Source organism: Oenanthe melanoleuca, chromosome 6 (assembly GCF_029582105.1).
Source record: "Oenanthe melanoleuca isolate GR-GAL-2019-014 chromosome 6, OMel1.0, whole genome shotgun sequence".
Lineage (NCBI taxonomy): Eukaryota > Metazoa > Chordata > Aves > Passeriformes > Muscicapidae > Oenanthe > Oenanthe melanoleuca.
Genome location: NC_079340.1, coordinates 29,832,591 through 29,852,103, shown reverse-complemented (window position 1 = coordinate 29,852,103; position 19,513 = coordinate 29,832,591). Strand labels below are relative to the sequence as shown.

General features: G+C 38.5%; 1 protein-coding gene across 1 annotated transcript in view; it reads right to left on the bottom strand.

The window, feature by feature from the left end:
* INPP5F (inositol polyphosphate-5-phosphatase F) overlaps positions 1 to 19,513 on the bottom strand; it is a 37,665-nt gene that overhangs the window by 16,518 nt on the left and 1,634 nt on the right. Inside the window, exons 2-6 of the mRNA XM_056494285.1 lie at positions 8,376 to 8,456; positions 2,049 to 2,185; positions 1,251 to 1,379; positions 486 to 653; positions 141 to 197 (exon numbers count right to left, since the gene is read on the bottom strand). Coding sequence (XP_056350260.1) covers positions 141 to 197; positions 486 to 653; positions 1,251 to 1,379; positions 2,049 to 2,185; positions 8,376 to 8,456 — 572 coding nt within the window. The remainder of the gene's footprint in view (positions 1 to 140; positions 198 to 485; positions 654 to 1,250; positions 1,380 to 2,048; positions 2,186 to 8,375; positions 8,457 to 19,513) is intronic.

The window sequence follows — 19,513 nt, the reverse complement described above, 5'->3', positions numbered from 1 at the left end:
CTGCTCAGCCACAGATTGCACAGCCCTGATCCTGACCTGTCTGCCAAGCAGGTTCCTAATCAATGCCACAAGGCCTTAAACATTTGAACTAAAATGAGCTAAAGAATGGTTCTCATAATACACCTTAGAAATAGACTCACATCAATGCTGATGAGATCTTCAATCATGTGCTTGTTCCAAAAGAATCTGTCATCCACCTGTTAAGAAGACAAAAGGGAAGATTTTGCAGTATTACCAGTCAGGTTTGGCAATGTCTGTGGGAAGGACACAGGTCCATCAGTTTATTCACTACACTGCACAGACAAGTCAGTGCTTTTAATAAAACACTCCAGCTCCTGCTGCTGCTGATTTTTGTTTCCTTGCACCTGAGCTGGTTACAGGACAAGGTGTTCAGCTGCTGAAAGATGTGACCAGCCAGGTTTGGACCAGGATCATGACTGGAGAGCTCATCCCCCAGGTGGAACAAACACACACACACCACTCACTTTTCTCCACAGGGGCAGGTTGGTTTTCTCACAGGCACTCTGCCTCTGCACAGAATTTGTCAGGTCATAGCTCAGGCTGTAGTAAAAGGAGTCTGAATCCATGAACATCTTGAACAACTCCTCCAATAATCTCTTCTCCAGTCTCTCTTTCTCCTTGCTTTCTCTAATCTGAAAGAAAAAAATGGCTCTCATGTCTCTTCTCTGTGAGTGAAGAAGACTCCAGTCATATTTTCCATTTCTAAACTTGGAGGACAAACACTTTCCCAGTGATGAGCAGGACCTTAAAATTCCCAGCAGAGATAAACACAAGAGACAGCAGCTACAGAAACAGAATTCTAATTTTTACAACTATTGTTTTGACTTCCTAATCCAAGCCATTAATGTGTTAAAAGCAGTTAGATGAGATTTTATGATGTTCTCTGAGGAATCAGGCATCAAATTTTGTGTCCAATTCTATATTACAAGAGATACTTGTGTAAAGCAATTTTCAAGTTTAGAACCTCCCTAGAATCGTGGTAAAAAAAAACCCAAAAAAACAAAAACCACTGTATTAGCAATTCTGCCAAAATTATGTAATTACAAAATGAAAAAAAATCACAAGAGCTGCAGATAAATAATCAAAAAAATTAAACTGGGCATCAAGACAGTAGTTCCACATTCTGCAGTTTTTTAAGGACTTGGTATTCCATTTGATCATCCATCAAAACCTTTGAATAATAAACTCAATATTTTGGAACAAAAAAAGGAAGCAGTAGAAAACTTTACCTTCTTTTTATTTGGAGCAGACACATTAGATTTAATTTGAGTAAGAGTCTTCAGCAGGAATTTTGTGTCATCTGGGGACTGTGTTATCTTCTCTGGCTTGTTTATCCCAAAATGGTGCTTTTTACAGAGCTAAAATAATGACATTGAATTAAAGCCAACATTTAAATACTCTTTTAAAAAAAGTTCAAAGAAAACTGGAAGTCTACAAAAGTAAGATTTTGATGTCCACAAACCTGGGGGAGACACTGAAATGGAGGGGGGACATGCAGGTTTCCATCTACAGCCTAATTCTCACTCTATGAAAGGCATTTTCTCCTGTGATTGTCAGAATCTCTGCCTCAATTTGACATGACCTGAGCCCCCAGATCCACCCCAACCTCCCACCCAGATTAAATCAGCACTACTCATTTTTCTTTTTGTTCTTTTATCCATTCTCTTTCGGGAAAAAAAAAATTGCAACATTTTAAGCTTCAAGCCAAGTTATAGAATTAAGATTTCAAAATGGGACAAATGTAAAAGAATCCATTAAAAATATATTTTCTACTTGTTCAGTAAATCTTATTCTTGTGTGGTATTCCCAATGATCTTTATGAAATTTAGGTATTATTTTGTTGCAATTTCCCTCACCAACAGAATTAGTGATTTCTTTTTAAAAAAAAAATACTTTTTATCACAAAACAATATTTAAAGAAGCACAAAATATTCAAGATCTTTGCTTTTACCAGGACAAAGAGCTAAGAGGCATTTGACTTGTATTTCAGGTGGGGGACAGTCAGAGCTCTTTGAGGATGGCCATACCTCCAATTCCAGATCCTGAGGTTCTGTCTCACAAAGTGGAATCACTGCAATCTTTGTTATTTTGCAAACCTCATGATCTCCTGGAAGTTTGCCAATCAATGCTTTCTGACGAATTAAAAGCAGCCACCATGGTAAATCTGTGAAAATAGAGATCAGTAGATGCTTTTATTTATGGTTTTATTCTTGTCAGGAATTTATTTTGATTAGTGTGCCAGAAACCATTTGACTAGAAGAATCCAATGAATGATGATTTGCTATTGTTGTATTTTGTTATTATGCATTGAAATAAAACTAAGAAAAAAAAACTTTTAAAAATTTATTAAGTCTCTAATATAATGAAATTAACTGTTTCACAGGCTTGTATTAAAATTAGCCCTGCCTCACCTATAGCAATTAACAATCTCTAGGATGATGCACATTCCCACTAATGGCAGCACAATTTGGGAGCAGCTGGAGCTGAGACAGCAAGTTATGAATTTCCCTTTGTGCCTCCTGTCATGTATCAAACAGCAAACCAGATAGACACCTGATCACAAGATTCATGAGTGAAGAAATCTGATGAGCAAACATGGATGCACCATGAAGCAGTTTAAAGGCTCATGACATCATTCCTGAAGAGCACAAAGTGGTGGAGAGATTTGTGAGATAAAAATTAATGAAGATATTGGTGGCAGGTGCATTCCATGCACACATCCAGCCTACAGCACTTGCAGCTATAGCAGCCACACTTTAGTGAGACAAGGAAACAAAACAAGCATTCCCAGTGACTGCTGAAGAGTGCCTGGACATTCCCAGCTTTCAATCCCTTGGCTAGAGCAGGAGTTGTATGCTGGGCTTTTAGGAGTCAAAGGCAAAAGTTCTGTTAAGGGAAATGGAAAAGGCAGAGAAAAGTCCTAGAGACAAACATACACACTCACTTCTTCTCCCAGCTGAGAAGCAGCCAACTGAGTTCAACTGAAAAGGTGACAAAGACATAAAAAGCCTGCTGTGATAGACTTAAAAATGCTCCCACACTTGTGATGGCAGGATGTGTCATGTATCATGCCTCTGAATATGATACACAAACTTTGAAAAGTCTATTTAGCAGCTCTATAGCAAATACAAACTCCTAGCTCAGTAAATTCTAAACAGTATTTCATCCTCTGAATGCTTAAGAAAAACACCAGCAGTTTCTTTCATCTAAAGAACAGGAATAGTCATTGCCAAGAGACAACTGGGTGCTGTGACACTCCACTGCTCCCTTTGATTCTGCATTACTGCCTTTAAAAAAGAGATATGTTTATGTTAGATATTAAGAAGCCTTTAAAAATTTTAGATCCTCATAACTACAAGCTTGTTGTGAGAGCCAGAGGGTTCCTCCCAAAAAGGCAGGAGGGGAAGGGGAATGAAGATATGCACAACTTCTTTAAAATACATGGTCCAGTAAAGAGAGTGCTGTGCTGCTCCTGAGCAGACAGATTTTATGCAACAGCAAGAAGATCAAGGAACAGATTTAAAAAAAAATCCTTTTGCAAAGGAGAAATTGAAATGCTGCCAAACCCACCAGCAGCACATAAAGATCCTATCAGTTCATCTGAAAAGGTCTACCCTTCCTATGCTGATATTTAGAATGCAAACCCAGCAGTCTCTGAAAAGCAAGGACAATCCAAGCACTTACAACAGGGCATATCCAGGCAGATATTCCTATAACCTCATCTATTTCCACCTGCAGAAGGCTGCCCACAGAATTTACTCCTAGGAGATCACCAATGTATGTAAAAACAAAACAGACACTCTTCTAAAACAGGCAACCATCTAGAGCTCCAGTGGAATTATCAGGAGGGTTCTACTGGAGATTAGAATAAGGTAAAGGCATTTCTGGGCAAATATGCCATAGTAAAAAACGGGAAAAGGAAAAATCTCTGCCCAGTGTTCCCCCTACCTATATTAAACCCTGGTAGCTGTAAACAAGAACTTAAGAGCTTAATACAGGCAAGTGAGTTGAATATCCTTTTGTCATTTTTAAAAATGCACTGAAATGTCATCTTGGTGTACATTGCAAAACTCTTTGTATTATAGCCAGAGCCACAGAACATTGAAAGAAAACAGGAATTTCCCAGCAGATCAAAAGTAAACAGTCAGGAAGTAATTATGCAGATAAAGTATGCCCTGAAGTAGAAGTTTCAGCAATAGACATAAAAGCAACATATTATAACAGCCAGCAATATCTAAATAACTGAATCCCTAAATATAGAGAACGTGCCTCTGCAGTCAGAAGGAAAAAAGCAATTTCACTGATTAGTTATTCCTGCTGAATGTGTGAGCTATGGTGTGCACTGCAGAACAGGACAGCTGTGTGCCACTCCAGAAAAGCTCACCTTTCAAGTCATCCCTCAAAACATAATGTTCATTTTTAGTGTTTTATGAACTGTGGCAGAGCAGATGGCAACAACTAGTTTGAAGTATTGCATCCAAAGGAAGCTATTACCTCTCCTTCCTCACTAAAATGGAAATTTACTCCTCTGTTGTTTCAACACTGCCAGCACAACACTGCTGTTTTTCTCTAACACTTCCCCAACAATCTAGCATTTGCTTTCTCTCAAATGCTTTTGCAGCAACTTTTCATAAACTGTACATGAGTGTATTACAAATGCTGCTTTCTGCAAGTATTTTGATTTTAGCCAAGAAATTCTATGCTACCAATTTCATACTTTTAGTTACTTGAACTATTTAAAAATTGGCTGCATGCAAAAAGAATGCTTTGGATTGTTTACTGTATGAAATTCAGTTGTATCTCAGTGAAGAGATTTCAGATGCTGAACAGCCTGTGGTTTCTATCAAGATTCAGAGGCATGCTAACACAAGAAAACTGGGGATAAGGAAGGAAGAACTCCATTTCCCCCTTGTTTCCAGAGTCTGTGGACTCTTGCCAGCAGCATTTAACCTGGGTCTTAATTAACCAGCACTGGAAGAACACTCCAAATGAATAAAAATACTTGTTTTGACCAAGATGATACTTGTACTTTGACCAAGAAATAGAAGAACCTGTGGCAGAAATTGTGTTAAGTGGCAGTTGCTGGAACTGTTTAAGAAATCTAGCTTTGGTTACAGTCAGATTTACTGGACAACAAAATTAAATTCCATAAAGGAAATATTTTATGCAAGAGATGTGTTTGCCTCTATATGGGAAGATTATGCAAAGACAATTTTAATTGTGCATCTTACCAAGAAAATGTGCAATGATCTGTTGCAGTAACAACTCCACCACAGATCCTAAAACCCTTTTACTTTTATTCCCATTGTTACTCTGCATTTTCTTACAAGCTGTTTCAGGATGAGCCAGAAAATGGTGAGCAATTATATTCTTAGATTCTGATATTCAACCAACGTTTTATTGTTTGGGTTTGAGCTCCACACACACACAAAAAAAATAAAGTATCAGAATGTTTACTGAATTCACTTTGGGGAAGAACAAAATATTGCTTTAAATAGATTTGAATCTCAGATGTGAGTGTGTGATTATGTTCAGAGGTACAATTGGCCTGCTCATGTCAAAAATTCTTTGAAGAATTAAAAATTAAACCATGTAATACTGGCTGGCTGATTTCTATGAGGTGGCTTCCCTGTCACAGCAGCTTTCCTACAAATTCTCCTGCATGAGGCAAGCAATAAAACCAGCAAGATTAAGAGTAAATTAAAACCCATCCCTAGTTACAGCTCATTGGCTAGGGTATTCCAATGCTAAATTACAGACAGCCCATGACTGATTACAGGAACATTTCAAGGTCATTTTAGACAATTCCAGCATTCTTGCAATAAGCAATCTTTCAAGAACATATGAGGATCTCTGTCCAAGTGCATACAGGCTTTGTGACAGCTCTGGAGCACACTAGTAGGAGCCCTAATACTTAAAAAGGCATTTGAAGTTTCCAGCACTTTGTTTGCCAAGGAGCTTTAAAACCTCTTTTCAACAATAGCTGGTAACTAAGACTCTGAGCAGGACAAGCCCAAATTCACCAAATGAGCTTCAAACTAAGTTTTCTGATCCTGATAACCCAGGGGCAGGGGAGAATAAATCAGAGCAGCAATCCCTCCTGTTGCAGGTCAGGCATTTCAGCTCCTGCAGCACAGTTCTCCTGCTGAGCCTGGACACAAAGGTCCAGCCATGTTAAATATTTATACAACTTCTGCTGATAAAGTTTCCAGGGGACAAAGATTGATACAAGAATAAGTAATGAAGACAGGTTACTGTTACAGACTGCTGGATGATTCAGCCCCAGGATAACATCAAGCTACACTTGAATATGATCAAGTGGGAGTTAATTTTAAACTGCAGGTTTGAGGAGACCTTTGTAAGACACCTCAGTCAGCCCTCTCCTTGTGACTGCAGCCTGAGGGATGACACTCAAATGGCAGCAAATTCAAGGAGTTCTCAAAAGAAAAACAAGGATAAATAGCTGGAGACTACCTTCCTTCAGACATTTTAATAATAGAAAACAAAACACAATTTATAGGACAGTTGTATCACTAAATACCAGAATATCTACAACAAAAAGAAAGGATGAACAGTTTGTGATGGTGCCATCTGAACAAGGCAGAGACAAAAGGAAACACTTCCACTGACCTAAGAACAACTGAGTGCAATGCCTGGAGGGGCTTAATGGATTCAGTAGCCCTATAGGACACATGGAAAGAAGAGATATCAGTCTTATTGCCTGATAATCTTAATTTACCTGACAACAGCAAGCTGACACCTGTTGAAGTGTCACACTCTGGGGAAAGTTTCAACTCAGATTTCATAAGCAGAGGAAGCAGCTCACAATAAACACACATGCAAAGATCTTCAGTTGCCACAACATACTAAAAAACCTTCCAGAAAGCATTTGAAGTCTACCCTTTCAAAGGCTTTTTTTAATAACTAGACTCCCTAGAGAGAAAGGGGGAAGGTTTTTGTGTACCCAAGGGCCTGGTTTTAAAACAAAAGACCACACCCCACACAAACACAAAAAACATGTGTCAAAACCAATCACTGAGCATTTTCCCAGGGCAGAAAAAGGTCATTACTGGAGTTTGGCCATCATTCAGCATGGACAGCACATTCAGCTGACCAGCACAGAGTGAAGAGAAGAGAAACTGAGATGGCAAAGTCTGAACCAACCACTTCACATCACCAGATCTGAAAAAGGGTGGCTGAATAAATCTGGAGAATGAGCACAGACAAAAATATCAGGTGAATTCAAAGAAGATGAAGTGAAGGAACTAGAAGGAGGACATGATCATGAACTTGATGGAGAGGTGGGCTCTGAACTATTACACCCAGAAACAGGCTCAGGGGTCACAGAACCTATGGAGCCACAATAATCCCCAGGACTTACCCGCCCTACACTCATGTCAGGGTGTCCCAGTCCCTGTTCTCCATCCCATTATTGCCACCCTGAGCAATCTGTTTCTATTCAAGGCACCACAAACATCTGATCCATTTCAGCACTTAATCCATCCTGCCCTCCTGGAACAGACTTGAAACTTTACCTGTATTGATCATATTGCCAGGCACTACTTTAAATACAGGGTGTAGGCACTCACAAAAAGAATGGGACTCAGCAAAGGTTTATGGATACCTTTCCTATCTGCCAGTGAACAGACAGCCAGAGCTGTCTATTGGCAGAGGTGTCCTCCTGGACAAAGCTGGAATATATCAAAATAAATACTTATTATGGCTACAGGAATTTGCAGCTGATAAAGCAAAAGGACTACTGAGTTTGTTTTACAGGAAAACATTACTACTATCAGCTAGAGACAAGCTTATCATTAAAATAACAATGAATTCTACACCTGCTTTAATTTTATAGCTCTGTCATTTAACTGCAAACAAGTTTAAGTGTTCCTTTTGTTTTCAAACGTTCCTCTACCAAGGAAGCAATTATTCTTCAGTTTTTCATATTTCAATTGAGAATTCAATTATACTTTGATGAAAGCTTCCTTTATTAGTTTTTGCACTGTACCACAAGAGAACAACAGGAATCTCCTTGAAAGTATTATTTCAAAAGGTTTAAGAGTTTTACAAATCTCAAATGGAGAGTCAGATAGAACTCTGAATACAAGTTTCTACTATTTGTGAATGCAGTTTTCTATTTTTACAAGACAGTGCCAATCACAAGACACACACTGGAGAGCAGAGTGAATTTGCATGTGCATCTATAATATGATCACCTTGGCAAGTCCATTTGGGGAGTTCTCCTCCACAGCAAAGGAGTTGTTCCATTGGAGCTATGCAGTATTATTTGTAATACCGCAGAACTTCAGCAGGAAGCAAATAAAAAACCCATCAGAAGAGAACAAAGCACATACCTGTATGAAGCTGGACTTTACCAATCACTCCCTCTACCAGTCCCAGACAAATGGGATTCCAAGCCAGAAGAAGATCAGTGGCTGCAAGAAAGAACAAAGCTCCTGTTTGTAAAGTGTAAAAAACCAGGACAATCAATCCAGTGATAGTCACCCTCCCCACTTTCCCCACCTTAGAGGGTAGAAAATGTACAATAATTCCAGCAATAATCAGATGATGAACACATCCATTTTTGCTTGCTACCAAGTAGCTATGAAAAAATCACTAAGTTTCCAACATAAAGCCCAGATATTTTCCAGATTTTTGAGGGGGGAAAGTAGCTGTAGGAAGCAGTAATTGAATTTAAGGGAGGCTGGCTTAATTTTTAACAAGCAAAATTTTACATGGCTGTAGTGAAATTGAATAGAAGTCACTGAGTTAACAACACAGCTTCAAAACCCAGCAGATGTTGACTTTCACCCCCAGCTCCCTCCATTTGTATCCAATAACAATTACTTTCACATCCCCTTTCTATAAACATGCACACACAGACACTTCCTCTTTTTTAAAACACTCTCCACAAGTACATGGAATATCACAGCACATAAGGTTTAGGTTTCTAGTTCTCCTGCTCTTAACAAATTCCAGTGAACCACATAGGAAGTGGAAGAGAAAGCAGGAAGAAAATGAGTTGCTGTGGTGCAGTACCTGTTCAAGGATTCGAGAGGGGGGGAAGGATGAAATCCTTAATTTAAATCTTTAAAGTGAAAACAAATATTTTAAAAGCAAATATCTGTGTAGGAAAGAAAAAATTCTCAAAGCAGAAGAGGTTTTGCTACACCATGAAGGACAAGCTTGTTATCATTTACCAAAACACACTTGTTCCAAGGTAAAAGTTTCTCCAGTTTTGACATGCAGACAAAATTAATATCTTGAACAGCTATTGGTGTAAGCAGATGAACATTTGAAAGAACAAACTCACAAAAGAATACAAATCATCTACATAAACACTTTATCCACAATATCTTCACTTGTAAATCTGAGATCTGCAGATGACAATTGATAGTATGATTTTTTTTTTTACACACTTGTATTTAAGAGGAAATTAGCTGAATCTAGTACTGTTAAATGTTATGCTGGAAGCTGGGAAAACAGTGTGTGTTCTTGGAATATCAAGGCCTCAATTACAAATGTTTCAAGGACAATTTAAAACAAGTATTTCCATGAGCTTCAACAGAAACAGTTGCAGTCAGGGTAGATCTGGAATGAACTCATTAAATGGGATGGATCACAGATGCCTGGACACAGACAAGCAAGAACTAGAAGCCCACTGCAGCAAAATTTAAAGGAACGTTTGCAGCAGCATGCAGGGCTGTAATATGGCTGTACCAGGGCTGTGTAACCATGCTGGACCAAATTCCTGTTCCTTCCTTCCTCTGGGCAGTGACTTGAGCTGCACAGAACCTTGTGTGAATCATGCCAGATGAAAATGAACTTCTCAATGAGACAAACACAGCTGAGCATCAGTGATGGTGGGTACAACAGACTGAATGGTTTCATGTGCCCTCAATATCTGCTGAAGTACTGAGCACATCTTGCATCCTCCTGACAGATTTCTGCTCACACAAAAGTTTTGTCTAAACCCTGGGACTCTTCTAGAGCTGCATTGTCTCACACTTCATCTATTTATTGCTATCTTTGTGATTAGCTTTAAATTCGCATTTCCACCATGATAGCTAAAAGCCAGCCAGAGATATCAAGCAGCAAACAAAGCCAGGCACAGCAGGAATTTAAAGAAACAAATCAGTGAAGGTTTACCATGGCTACCATAAGCCTACTAGTCTAAAAGACATGCTATGTCTTTGTAAAACTCTGATTACCTGCTGTGACAAGGCATTAGCAAAAAAAAAAAAAAAACTCACTTGCTATCCAGAGCTTTCCTCTAGGAGTTTACAAAAGATTAAAAAATGAAGAAATTAGATTTTGTTTTAATTAGAGGAATAAGGAAACAACATTTTAGACCTCCCTGTAAAAGGACACAAGAAAACTGGTGTTAGGGACTGCACAGACAAGTGGATGTTCCATTACTCTGGTGGGTTCTTCTGACAGAGGCAGCACCAGATAATCCACTAATTCTTCTCCCATCCAGGAATCTTCTATAGGAATCCTTCTACCCCAGCAGCAGAGACACAATGAGAAATGGCTCTAAACTTTAAGTACAGACAAGCTTTGGAAAAGAAGAGAATGTATTTGGAAAGAAATGCATATTCCACTTCCAGAGTTTAAAGGCAGCAAGTATGGATCCACCAGCTGGGCAGCACTGGCTCTTAGATAAGTGTGATTATCAAGCTACTAACGGTAAAGGCTGACTGCTTGAAGAAAATGTTCCATGGAGAAGGCAGGACATAGGGGAAAAAAAAAAATACTATTTAGCAATATATAAGGAATTCCGTGTTTTTTTCGATGCAAAGAAGCCTTGCCTTACAGGAGAAATGCTTGTAGGCTGTGAAAAAACACCAACTGGAATCACACTGACTTCCTTTTGGTGACAGCATCACAAAATTGGTTTTTCTTATACTATTTCTAGAGAACTTTCTATAGGAAAGTATGTGTGACAGCACAGAAGCAAGCCAGGTTTTTTAACTAAATAAAACATCTGGTTCCAACCTGATTAGAACTTCATTATTGGTTAGAATTCAGTTTCCTGTGTGACAACCATATCTCAGCTCAGAGCCAACACCCAATCAAGCTAAATATCACTACAGTAAATACCAATATGAACCTCTTGGTCCTGCTGAATGCACTCTGGAAATAAGAGATGCATGAACTAAACAAAATAAAGGTTTAAATATAATTTTTCCCACCTATCTCCAAAGATATGCTGAGTGCACTCTTGTTTACTCTGTATAGGAAGAAGCTGTCTCCAACTTCTGTCTAACACTAAAATTGATCAAGAGTGTTCCCTTGCAGCCATTTGGTAAAACTGGCAGCAGCAATCTCCAGTCACTGCCTTGTATCTCTGAAAATTATAACCAGTCTATATTTAAAATCCTTACATAAGCTAAGATTCTGAGATCCAGGAATGTTAACTGCAAGCCTGCAGGAGATAAGTATTTAACTGGAATATATTTTACAGAATTTAAGAGGCAGCCTGAGATAGTAGACAGTGATAGATGCTACAGAAGGTATCCACATCAATTTGAAGTCATAAAAAGAAAATAACCCTACAGAACAAAACTGAAAATCCTCAGTTAATAGTTTTCATGAGAAATAGCAGAGTTAATAGCATACATGAGACCTGGCCACATTTCTGACTGCTGAATGCTGAAAGAACTCATGACAAGCTTGATTCTTTTCTTCTTTTTTAAAGAAATGCCTATCAGTAAGAATTTACTACCACAAGGCTCTATCAAAGGAAACACTGAACTTTCCTTACACACAAAACAGACAATGTCTTGAGGTATAATGTGAAATACAATTTATTTTATTAGTTACTTTTGTTTCCCCACACAAATTTATCTTCCTCTAAATGTCATACTAGTCCTCTTTTGAACCTCTCAGAGCCAGGAATAAAGACCTGTCAACCTTAAAGTGCAACAGAGTGATGTTGAAACAGACTTCTTACAGTGTTGTGTTGATGATAAAAGAGCAGTGTCAAAACAGCCACTGCAGAAAGTCAGAAGCTGTGTCCAGAAAGAATCAGTGTGAGCAGTGAGATGAGTCCCATGGAAGATCTTCCCTGACTTGAGGCATTCTCTGCTGTCTTCAATGTGTTTAAATTTGAGAGAACTGCCAGTGTTTGACAGGCCTTAACACTCTGATGTATACACTTGCTCACCAAGTTTCCATCCTGAAGTACAAAATCACTCATTCCTTCCCTTATCCTACTGAATAAATTCACACCACTGAAACAAACTTTGGAGTTTTTTGTGATTCCTGTCAGAGATTAATGACCACTGCAATGCATTTAACATTCTCAGTGATTGTATCAGCATTCATTGCAGCACAACAGAACTTCTGTCATAAATCCAGAACAAAACCAGCTTTGATGTGATTGACTTCCACCACCACCCCCAGAGCTCACCAGCAGTCTCTTTAATTCTTTGTGTTTACACAAACACAACCCTGATAAAGGTGATACAAAAGCAGCTTGGAAGAGCATCAAAACCCAAAACTGCTTTCTGGCTCTTTCTGCAGTCCACCACCAGCTGAGTTGATCCAAGGTCAGACACAAACTCTGATAAGAAAACAAACCTCTGCTTTGGGATAAACCACTCGCTCAACACAGAATGGCTGGAGGCAAGTCTGGAGAGCCTGGGGAGGCAGGCTGGCAGCTTCCTCTGGAGAAGGCAAGAAGGAAAATAAAAACTCATTTTTTATCATTTAAATCCAGCCCATACAACTGCCTGGTTCAATCCATTGAGCAGCTGTAATTATTCCTCTTCCAATCTTGCTGTAGTTCAGGGGGCAAACACACACCTCTTATCTCCCTCATTGTTGGATTTGGGAATGAACCTCAGCTAGAAAGTGTTTCCTGCCAGTGTACTCAATATAAAACATCATCACTCAATTTCCTTCAGGTTACACCTAAGTGTATAAGCATGGACATTAACATGTCAATTCTCAAAAAGTCTTCCTGGAGTCTGACAGAGCACTAATTCTCCATCATTTTCACCACTCAACACAAGCCATAGATATTTATATAGAAAAAATATAAGCAGAATGACTCACTATGCTTAGCCAAAATAAATCATGCAGCTCTGTTAATGTAAATTTTAACACCAGGAGTGTTAATTTGCAGGAAGAAGATTCAATACCATTTTAAAATAGATTTCAGGGAGGGTTTTTTCTTTAAATTGTGCCTGCTTTAGATCAAAAACAACTGCAAGACTTTATTATTAGTATTATTTGACCTTTATGACCTCCTGTGGCTTTTCAAAAGAAAGTCTGCTCCCAAGTTCCAGTTCGTCTTTGAACAGTGTTCTGGAATTTTAGCCAGGATCAAGAGATGATAAATTAACTGGGAAGACTTAGGAATATAAAATGGAACTTCTTTCTCTTGGAGGACACAAAGCACTACTTATGCAAATAAAACTTAGGCTTATTGAGTTTTCCTTTCAACACAGATTTCTAAAACTGTATTTAAGCTATTTGCAGAAAGATGGAGCATTAAGACATCCAGTATTACAAGCCCTTAATTGTTGTGAAGTGTTAACTTTATTTCCTTGCATGTTCTCCTCCAAACTTTAAACAAGTTATCCCTTCAGCTAATCACCTGCTTTATTGGGACAGTTCCCTCCAATATCTCAGCATTAAAAGAGATGAACACAAACAGCTCAAGCTCAACTTAGTGACAGATTTAAAGCAGTGGGGATGGGAGCATACAATAATAGACATTTGTACTGCTGCTGCCAAGGCAGGATGCAAGTGCCAGAGAAAGCATCTAACAAAAATGAATCCCTACTACTTATCTTGATAAAGAAATACTTCTTTGTATTCTGGTGCAGTCAGAAACTCCCTTGAGTCACCAGGCATTGCTTGGGAAACTGGAAAACATACGGAAAATGTTCAGTTGCCTGGAGAGTGTCCAATGTTACATGGACTTGCACAAGGAACCCCTGTACTGGAAGTGGAAACAAACTGCTGTTACCAGTGTTTGCTCCAAACAGAGTCTGACCCTGTGCATCAGTGGCCTCCAAACTTTTTTATCAAATGCCACACCAAGAAAAACAAAATTAGCACATATGTATATCTATTTATTAGTCCAGCAGAATGTGTGAATAATTCATATTGCATATATTATAAAACATACAAAAGATAAGAGGTTTTTAATGGGTGAAATAAACACTATTTAAAAACAGTGTTTATTTTTATTAATGGTGCAAAATATTTTCTTCCCACAACCCCAGTGAACTGCCTTGAGCACCAACAAGGTGTGTGCATCCCACTTTAGAGATGCAGGTGGCTAAATATATGTAACAACCTTTTATGAGCATCTCAGCCCTTTGAAACAAGAATCAGCTCCTCACATCCCTTCCACAAACCCTAAATACCATTCAGAAAACCACCCAGCAGGGACTCTTAAAATGCAAATAAAGTGCCAAACCACTGGAGCTCAGGGTGTTGGTTTTTTGCTTGGCTGGTTTGGCTTTTCTATTTTAACCTTTGAGCTTCTACTTATTCTTCAGGTTGCTGAACTCTGTTAGCAAATATATTTTCTCAGAAGTAAAACAGAAAAGGAAAAAATATCTTTTATTCTTCCAAAAGCAACAACTCTGCACTAATTAATGTTATTCCACACCAACACACATTCATTCCCATTTTTAGCTGGTATTTCAACAAAGCCCAAATTGTTTGAGGATATACCCTTAAAACTAAAAAAGCAGTAGATTGTCTGCATTTTTTAAAATCCTATTTACTATGCAAGAGGGAAACTATCAATCAGGCAGGAGAAAGATTTTATTCAAACCTACTTACAGAACTGACAGCTTAAACACTATGTTCACTCATTCTGAAGATTGTCTATTAAAAGTTTGCTCAGCTACTCCTATACTGAAAGAAGAACACAAGAAAGCAATTTTATGCTCAAAAATTTAAAACATAAACATTTCCTGAGCAGTAGGAATTGACAATTATGGAAATTAGTTTGTTTTACTAATCAGTGAGCTGACTTATGCTAATGCTTCTTAAGAGCCATGAGAGAATTACAGTGTGAGTCAAGTCTAAGCAAGGTAAAGATTTCCCTCACTGTCACCTGTTTTTCTGATGCCATAATTAACTTTCCTCTCTGATTGTCCAATTAATCAGAATCAAAGCACAAGAAGAGTTATGGATTGGAAACAACCATTTCTAACACTAAATAAGAGAGTTATACTCAAAAATTTGGCAAGTGTTTCAGGAACAGACAGGATTTCAAGCCACTCCCCCCTCCCAATATGCCTCCCTTGATTTTTATTTTTTAATTTAACTTTTGGGGACAATTTGACTACTCAGATAACAAGCAGCAATATATTATTTAAATGCTACTGGAAGGCATGCAAATATAAGGAAAAACTTAACCATCACCCATATGTGCAAAAGTTGCTGGTTTTCCTTAACTGAGAAAGAGACAAGGAAAAAACTGAAAGATGTTAATGACAGGCCAGCATATTTGCCATTTACATCTTGCAATTACCTCTTGGGCAAGGTGATTTAAATTTGGCTCAGAATTCTGTTTTTCTGTTCAAAGCATGTCCAAGGGCCTTGTTTTCAGTTTTTCAGAGACTCAGCAAACATTGCTCCAGGGCTCTATTCAAATAAGATTTCTGCCTTAAAAGAAAAACCTCAGTGTTCAAGTGCTATTCCATTTATTTGGGTTCAGCTTTTCAGGAAAAAAAGTCCTCTCCCAGTTTTTATTGGGGAAGATATTTGGAGTAAGAAAATACAACTGATGGTTAAGTACTAATATTCGTGTTTATTAAATTCAAGCTTTAATAAAAAACAGTTTCTGCACTATTTCCAAATTTATCCTCTAGATATACAACCAGTATTTTCTCCTCTTCTCAATACTCCTCTCCTGTTACTTTATTTTCTATCCCATCCCAATCTACAACAGTTGTTTTGAAAGAACACAAGCAGTGTATCAAACAAGTAGCTGCCTTACCCTGCAGTTCAGTTTAAAACTCAAAGTCACAAAAGTTTTAATGTTTCTTTACACATACAGCTGAAATATCACCCACACCATTAAACTGTGAAACAACCTAACAAGAACAACAGTGTTCTCAGATGAAAAAACCACAAGCCCTAGTTACAGATGCAGACCTTTCTTTATTGAAATCAGTGTCCCCTGTTCTAAATATTTTAGCTGCAGTTAGTCTGCAATTTCCTCTTCAATATTTAGTTAATTCTAACTCATGAGATCAAAGATGAGTCACCTCTGCCAACAAAATACAAGCCACAGAAATCCACTTGAATTAGATTAATTTTAATTCCAGGGGAAGGAAAAAAAAAAAAAAAAAAAAAAAAGAACCAGCAACACCAGAATATCAAGATATGAAGGTATCAGGAGTTTTTCATGTATATAAAACCTCAGGTCACTTCAGCATGGGCAGGAAGTCCAAGACATCTACACATTTGAGTTGGGACAAGTTGGGCATTTTCAGAACTCTTCACAGAAAAAAAAGGAGGGAAAAAAAGAGGAACACCCTTGTCATATTCAACTCATCACCTGCTAAGACTCAACAGGAAAGTAAAGAAACACCTCACCTCAAGATTTATTTAATTCCCACCAGGCTAGGCTTCAACACACTATCAACCCACCTAAGTCTCAGTTGTAGGTTTACTATGCTCTATAAAAAGAATCATGGTTAGAATTACAAAGTAGATCTTACTTATAAAAAGCAGAAGATAATTTCTCTCTGACAAATATATAGGAAGATCTTGTCTCAGAGTCAGAAGCTCCAACAGTGACTAATGTATGCAATATCTAATCTGAGGCAGGATATAGAGCAGCCCAGCCCACTCCCCTGGTCCCCTCTGCTCTCTTTCACAAGAAGGAAAAGGCAGCAACAGGGACCCAAGTGCTGAAGATTTTTCCAGCCTACATTCTCTCTGGGCTGCAGCTCAGGCAGATCAGCTCTGACATCTGTTTGTCACATACGCCACAAGTACGTGATGCTGACAACCAAGGAAGGGCAGGGAAAAGAGGGAACAGAATGAGCAAGCAAGGGTGATAAAGTGTGATACCCACTGCAGCTAAAAAGGTGTCAAAAAACAGCTTGAGGTTCCTCATGAAGTAACTTGAAATACAGAGATAATTCTTCCAAAGCTCCAGCCTCCTGTGGAATTCATTTCCCAGAATAGATAGGCAGTTTCCAAGACATACTACTGAAATTCAGGAAGGCAATTCTGTATGAAATAACTCAGCAGCATGACTTCACACTCAGGCTGCTACCCTCAGAGCCATGTCTAGGACTGCTCTGTAGACTTAAACATGTTTTGGTAGCAGTGGCATCACTGCCTACACCATTCATTAGCTCAAGACCTTCACCTGAGCACTTCCTGACTTCCCACAAATACCTGCTCCTCCTCCTGCAGCCCACAGCCATGAAGAACAGCTCAGGAATTCGGACAAGTCATTTCTACATGACTCCTGCAATGCCTTGGAGGAGTAAAGCAAGCACACAGCTGGGATATTAGATGGCCTTATGATTTGTGATTCAGAAATTATTTCACATGATCACACTAAGACACCTAACCTGAAATCTGTCCACTACTACTCTGAAAGTACTGTTTGGTAACATATCACTCACTAGAAGTATTTAAAGTGCATTGCTTCAGTTGCTGACTCACAACTATTTTCAACAGATGAAAATGAATACTGAAACAATAAATTCCTAAAGTGTTTGAAATAAACAAATGCTCATCTGCCTCTAGTTTACAGTTCCAGAGGTAAAACACAGATTAACTGTTTCAAGGAGAGGCAATGGAGTCTTTGAGCATGACCTCCCCAAAAGCTGTGTTAGACTAATTCCAATCTTGTATCCCTCAAAATATTTGGTAGGCTTCTTTCTCCAGAGCAGTGGGAGTCAGCACAATTACAAGAAACAGTTCTAGTAGCAACTGTTCCCAATCTTATTTGACATTACTGCCTGGAGTATTATCAAGGCCAGCACAATGATAATAGAAGGTTTCACACCATAACAGCCTCATTGCTTCTTCCACTGCTAAAAAATGGTGAGAAGAATTCAGTGTCTTCAACATTTTTTATCCTTTAAACACACATGCATATATGTGTGTGTGTGTGCACATATGCAAATATAAACACATAATTTATACAAACATCATCAACAAAAAGGTATTTGTAATCTGTGTAGAACTACCGTCAGGAGCAGCCACACAGAGCATAAACAGAGTAATCCAAGAGTGAAATCCTGACCAAGACCTGATGTAAGGCATTTAAGGCATGGTTGAACAGCATATGTTTTTTCACTACACTGAAAAAAAGACGCTCTCAACAGCCAAATTCTTTTTTAAAAAAATTAAAAATCTATGATGCCAAAGTGATTCATGGATTTCCTGCAGGTGACTCATTAGTGCTTTCACTTTAGAGAATAAAAAAAAAGCCCAGAAACATCTTGTAAACACAGGCTGACATCCTTCAAACGAGGGCCAACCTCAGACTTTGCTTATGGCAAATATTTACCAAGATTATTTGCCTTTTTTTAAATTCAAGCTGTTATCTCCATGATTCAAAGAGGTCAGAAATACAGCTCTCAACATTAGCAAATTTCTGAACATGGCTTTATAGTTGAGGAAGGAGAGTACTTTAAAGCTTAGCATCAGCTCTTTAGATTCAGACCTATCCCCTCAAGTAATGATTTGCAAGGTTTACCAGAATTATCTACTTCAACCCATGAATGTGCAAAGATTAATTCAGAGCAGCCTGTGTGAGACAGAACTTTTAAGACCAAGGCCTCCAAAACCAAGCAGAGACACAGAGCTAGATCACAGCCTTTTGACAGATTATTAAACATGTCAATGAACACAAGTTATGACTTTGTTGTTTTTTTTAACACGGCAGTGACTCATCACGCAGAAATTCATTTACGCATTTCCAGGCAGTGGCCTCAGTAATAAATGGTCAAATGTAATAAAATTGCAAACTTGAGGATATGCAGTTTTGTCTTAATACAAGAAAGAGCTATTGATCCAAGAAACATTTCCTGTGAGAGAACTGTTTATTTCTTGGGCTCACTTTCAACCTGCTAAGGTATTTCATTTCACAGACCTGGAGTCTGCTGTCAAGATGACCCACAGACAGGGCTGGGAAAACAAAGCTGCGAACACACAGAAATGGGAAAGCATTGCTAACAATTGAGAGTTTCAAGCTGGCCAGGGGACTTCAATATCACATTACCTTTCGTTAATCTGCAGCTCACACACAATGGGGATCACATGGAAACTGCCTGAAAATGCAGAGGCAGGCGAAGGACAAAAATGCTGCTGGAACAGCAGCAGACAAACTGCTGGGCACTGAAGCCTCCAGCAGCTTAAGGGACACCAAGAAAAAATAAAACACAGGCTGAATGAAAGCAAGGCATTAATGATTTTAAAAGTTAAAGTTACCAACACCAACAGATCACTAGTTGGTATTTTAACTGTTGTGGGTCAAGGAAGAGCT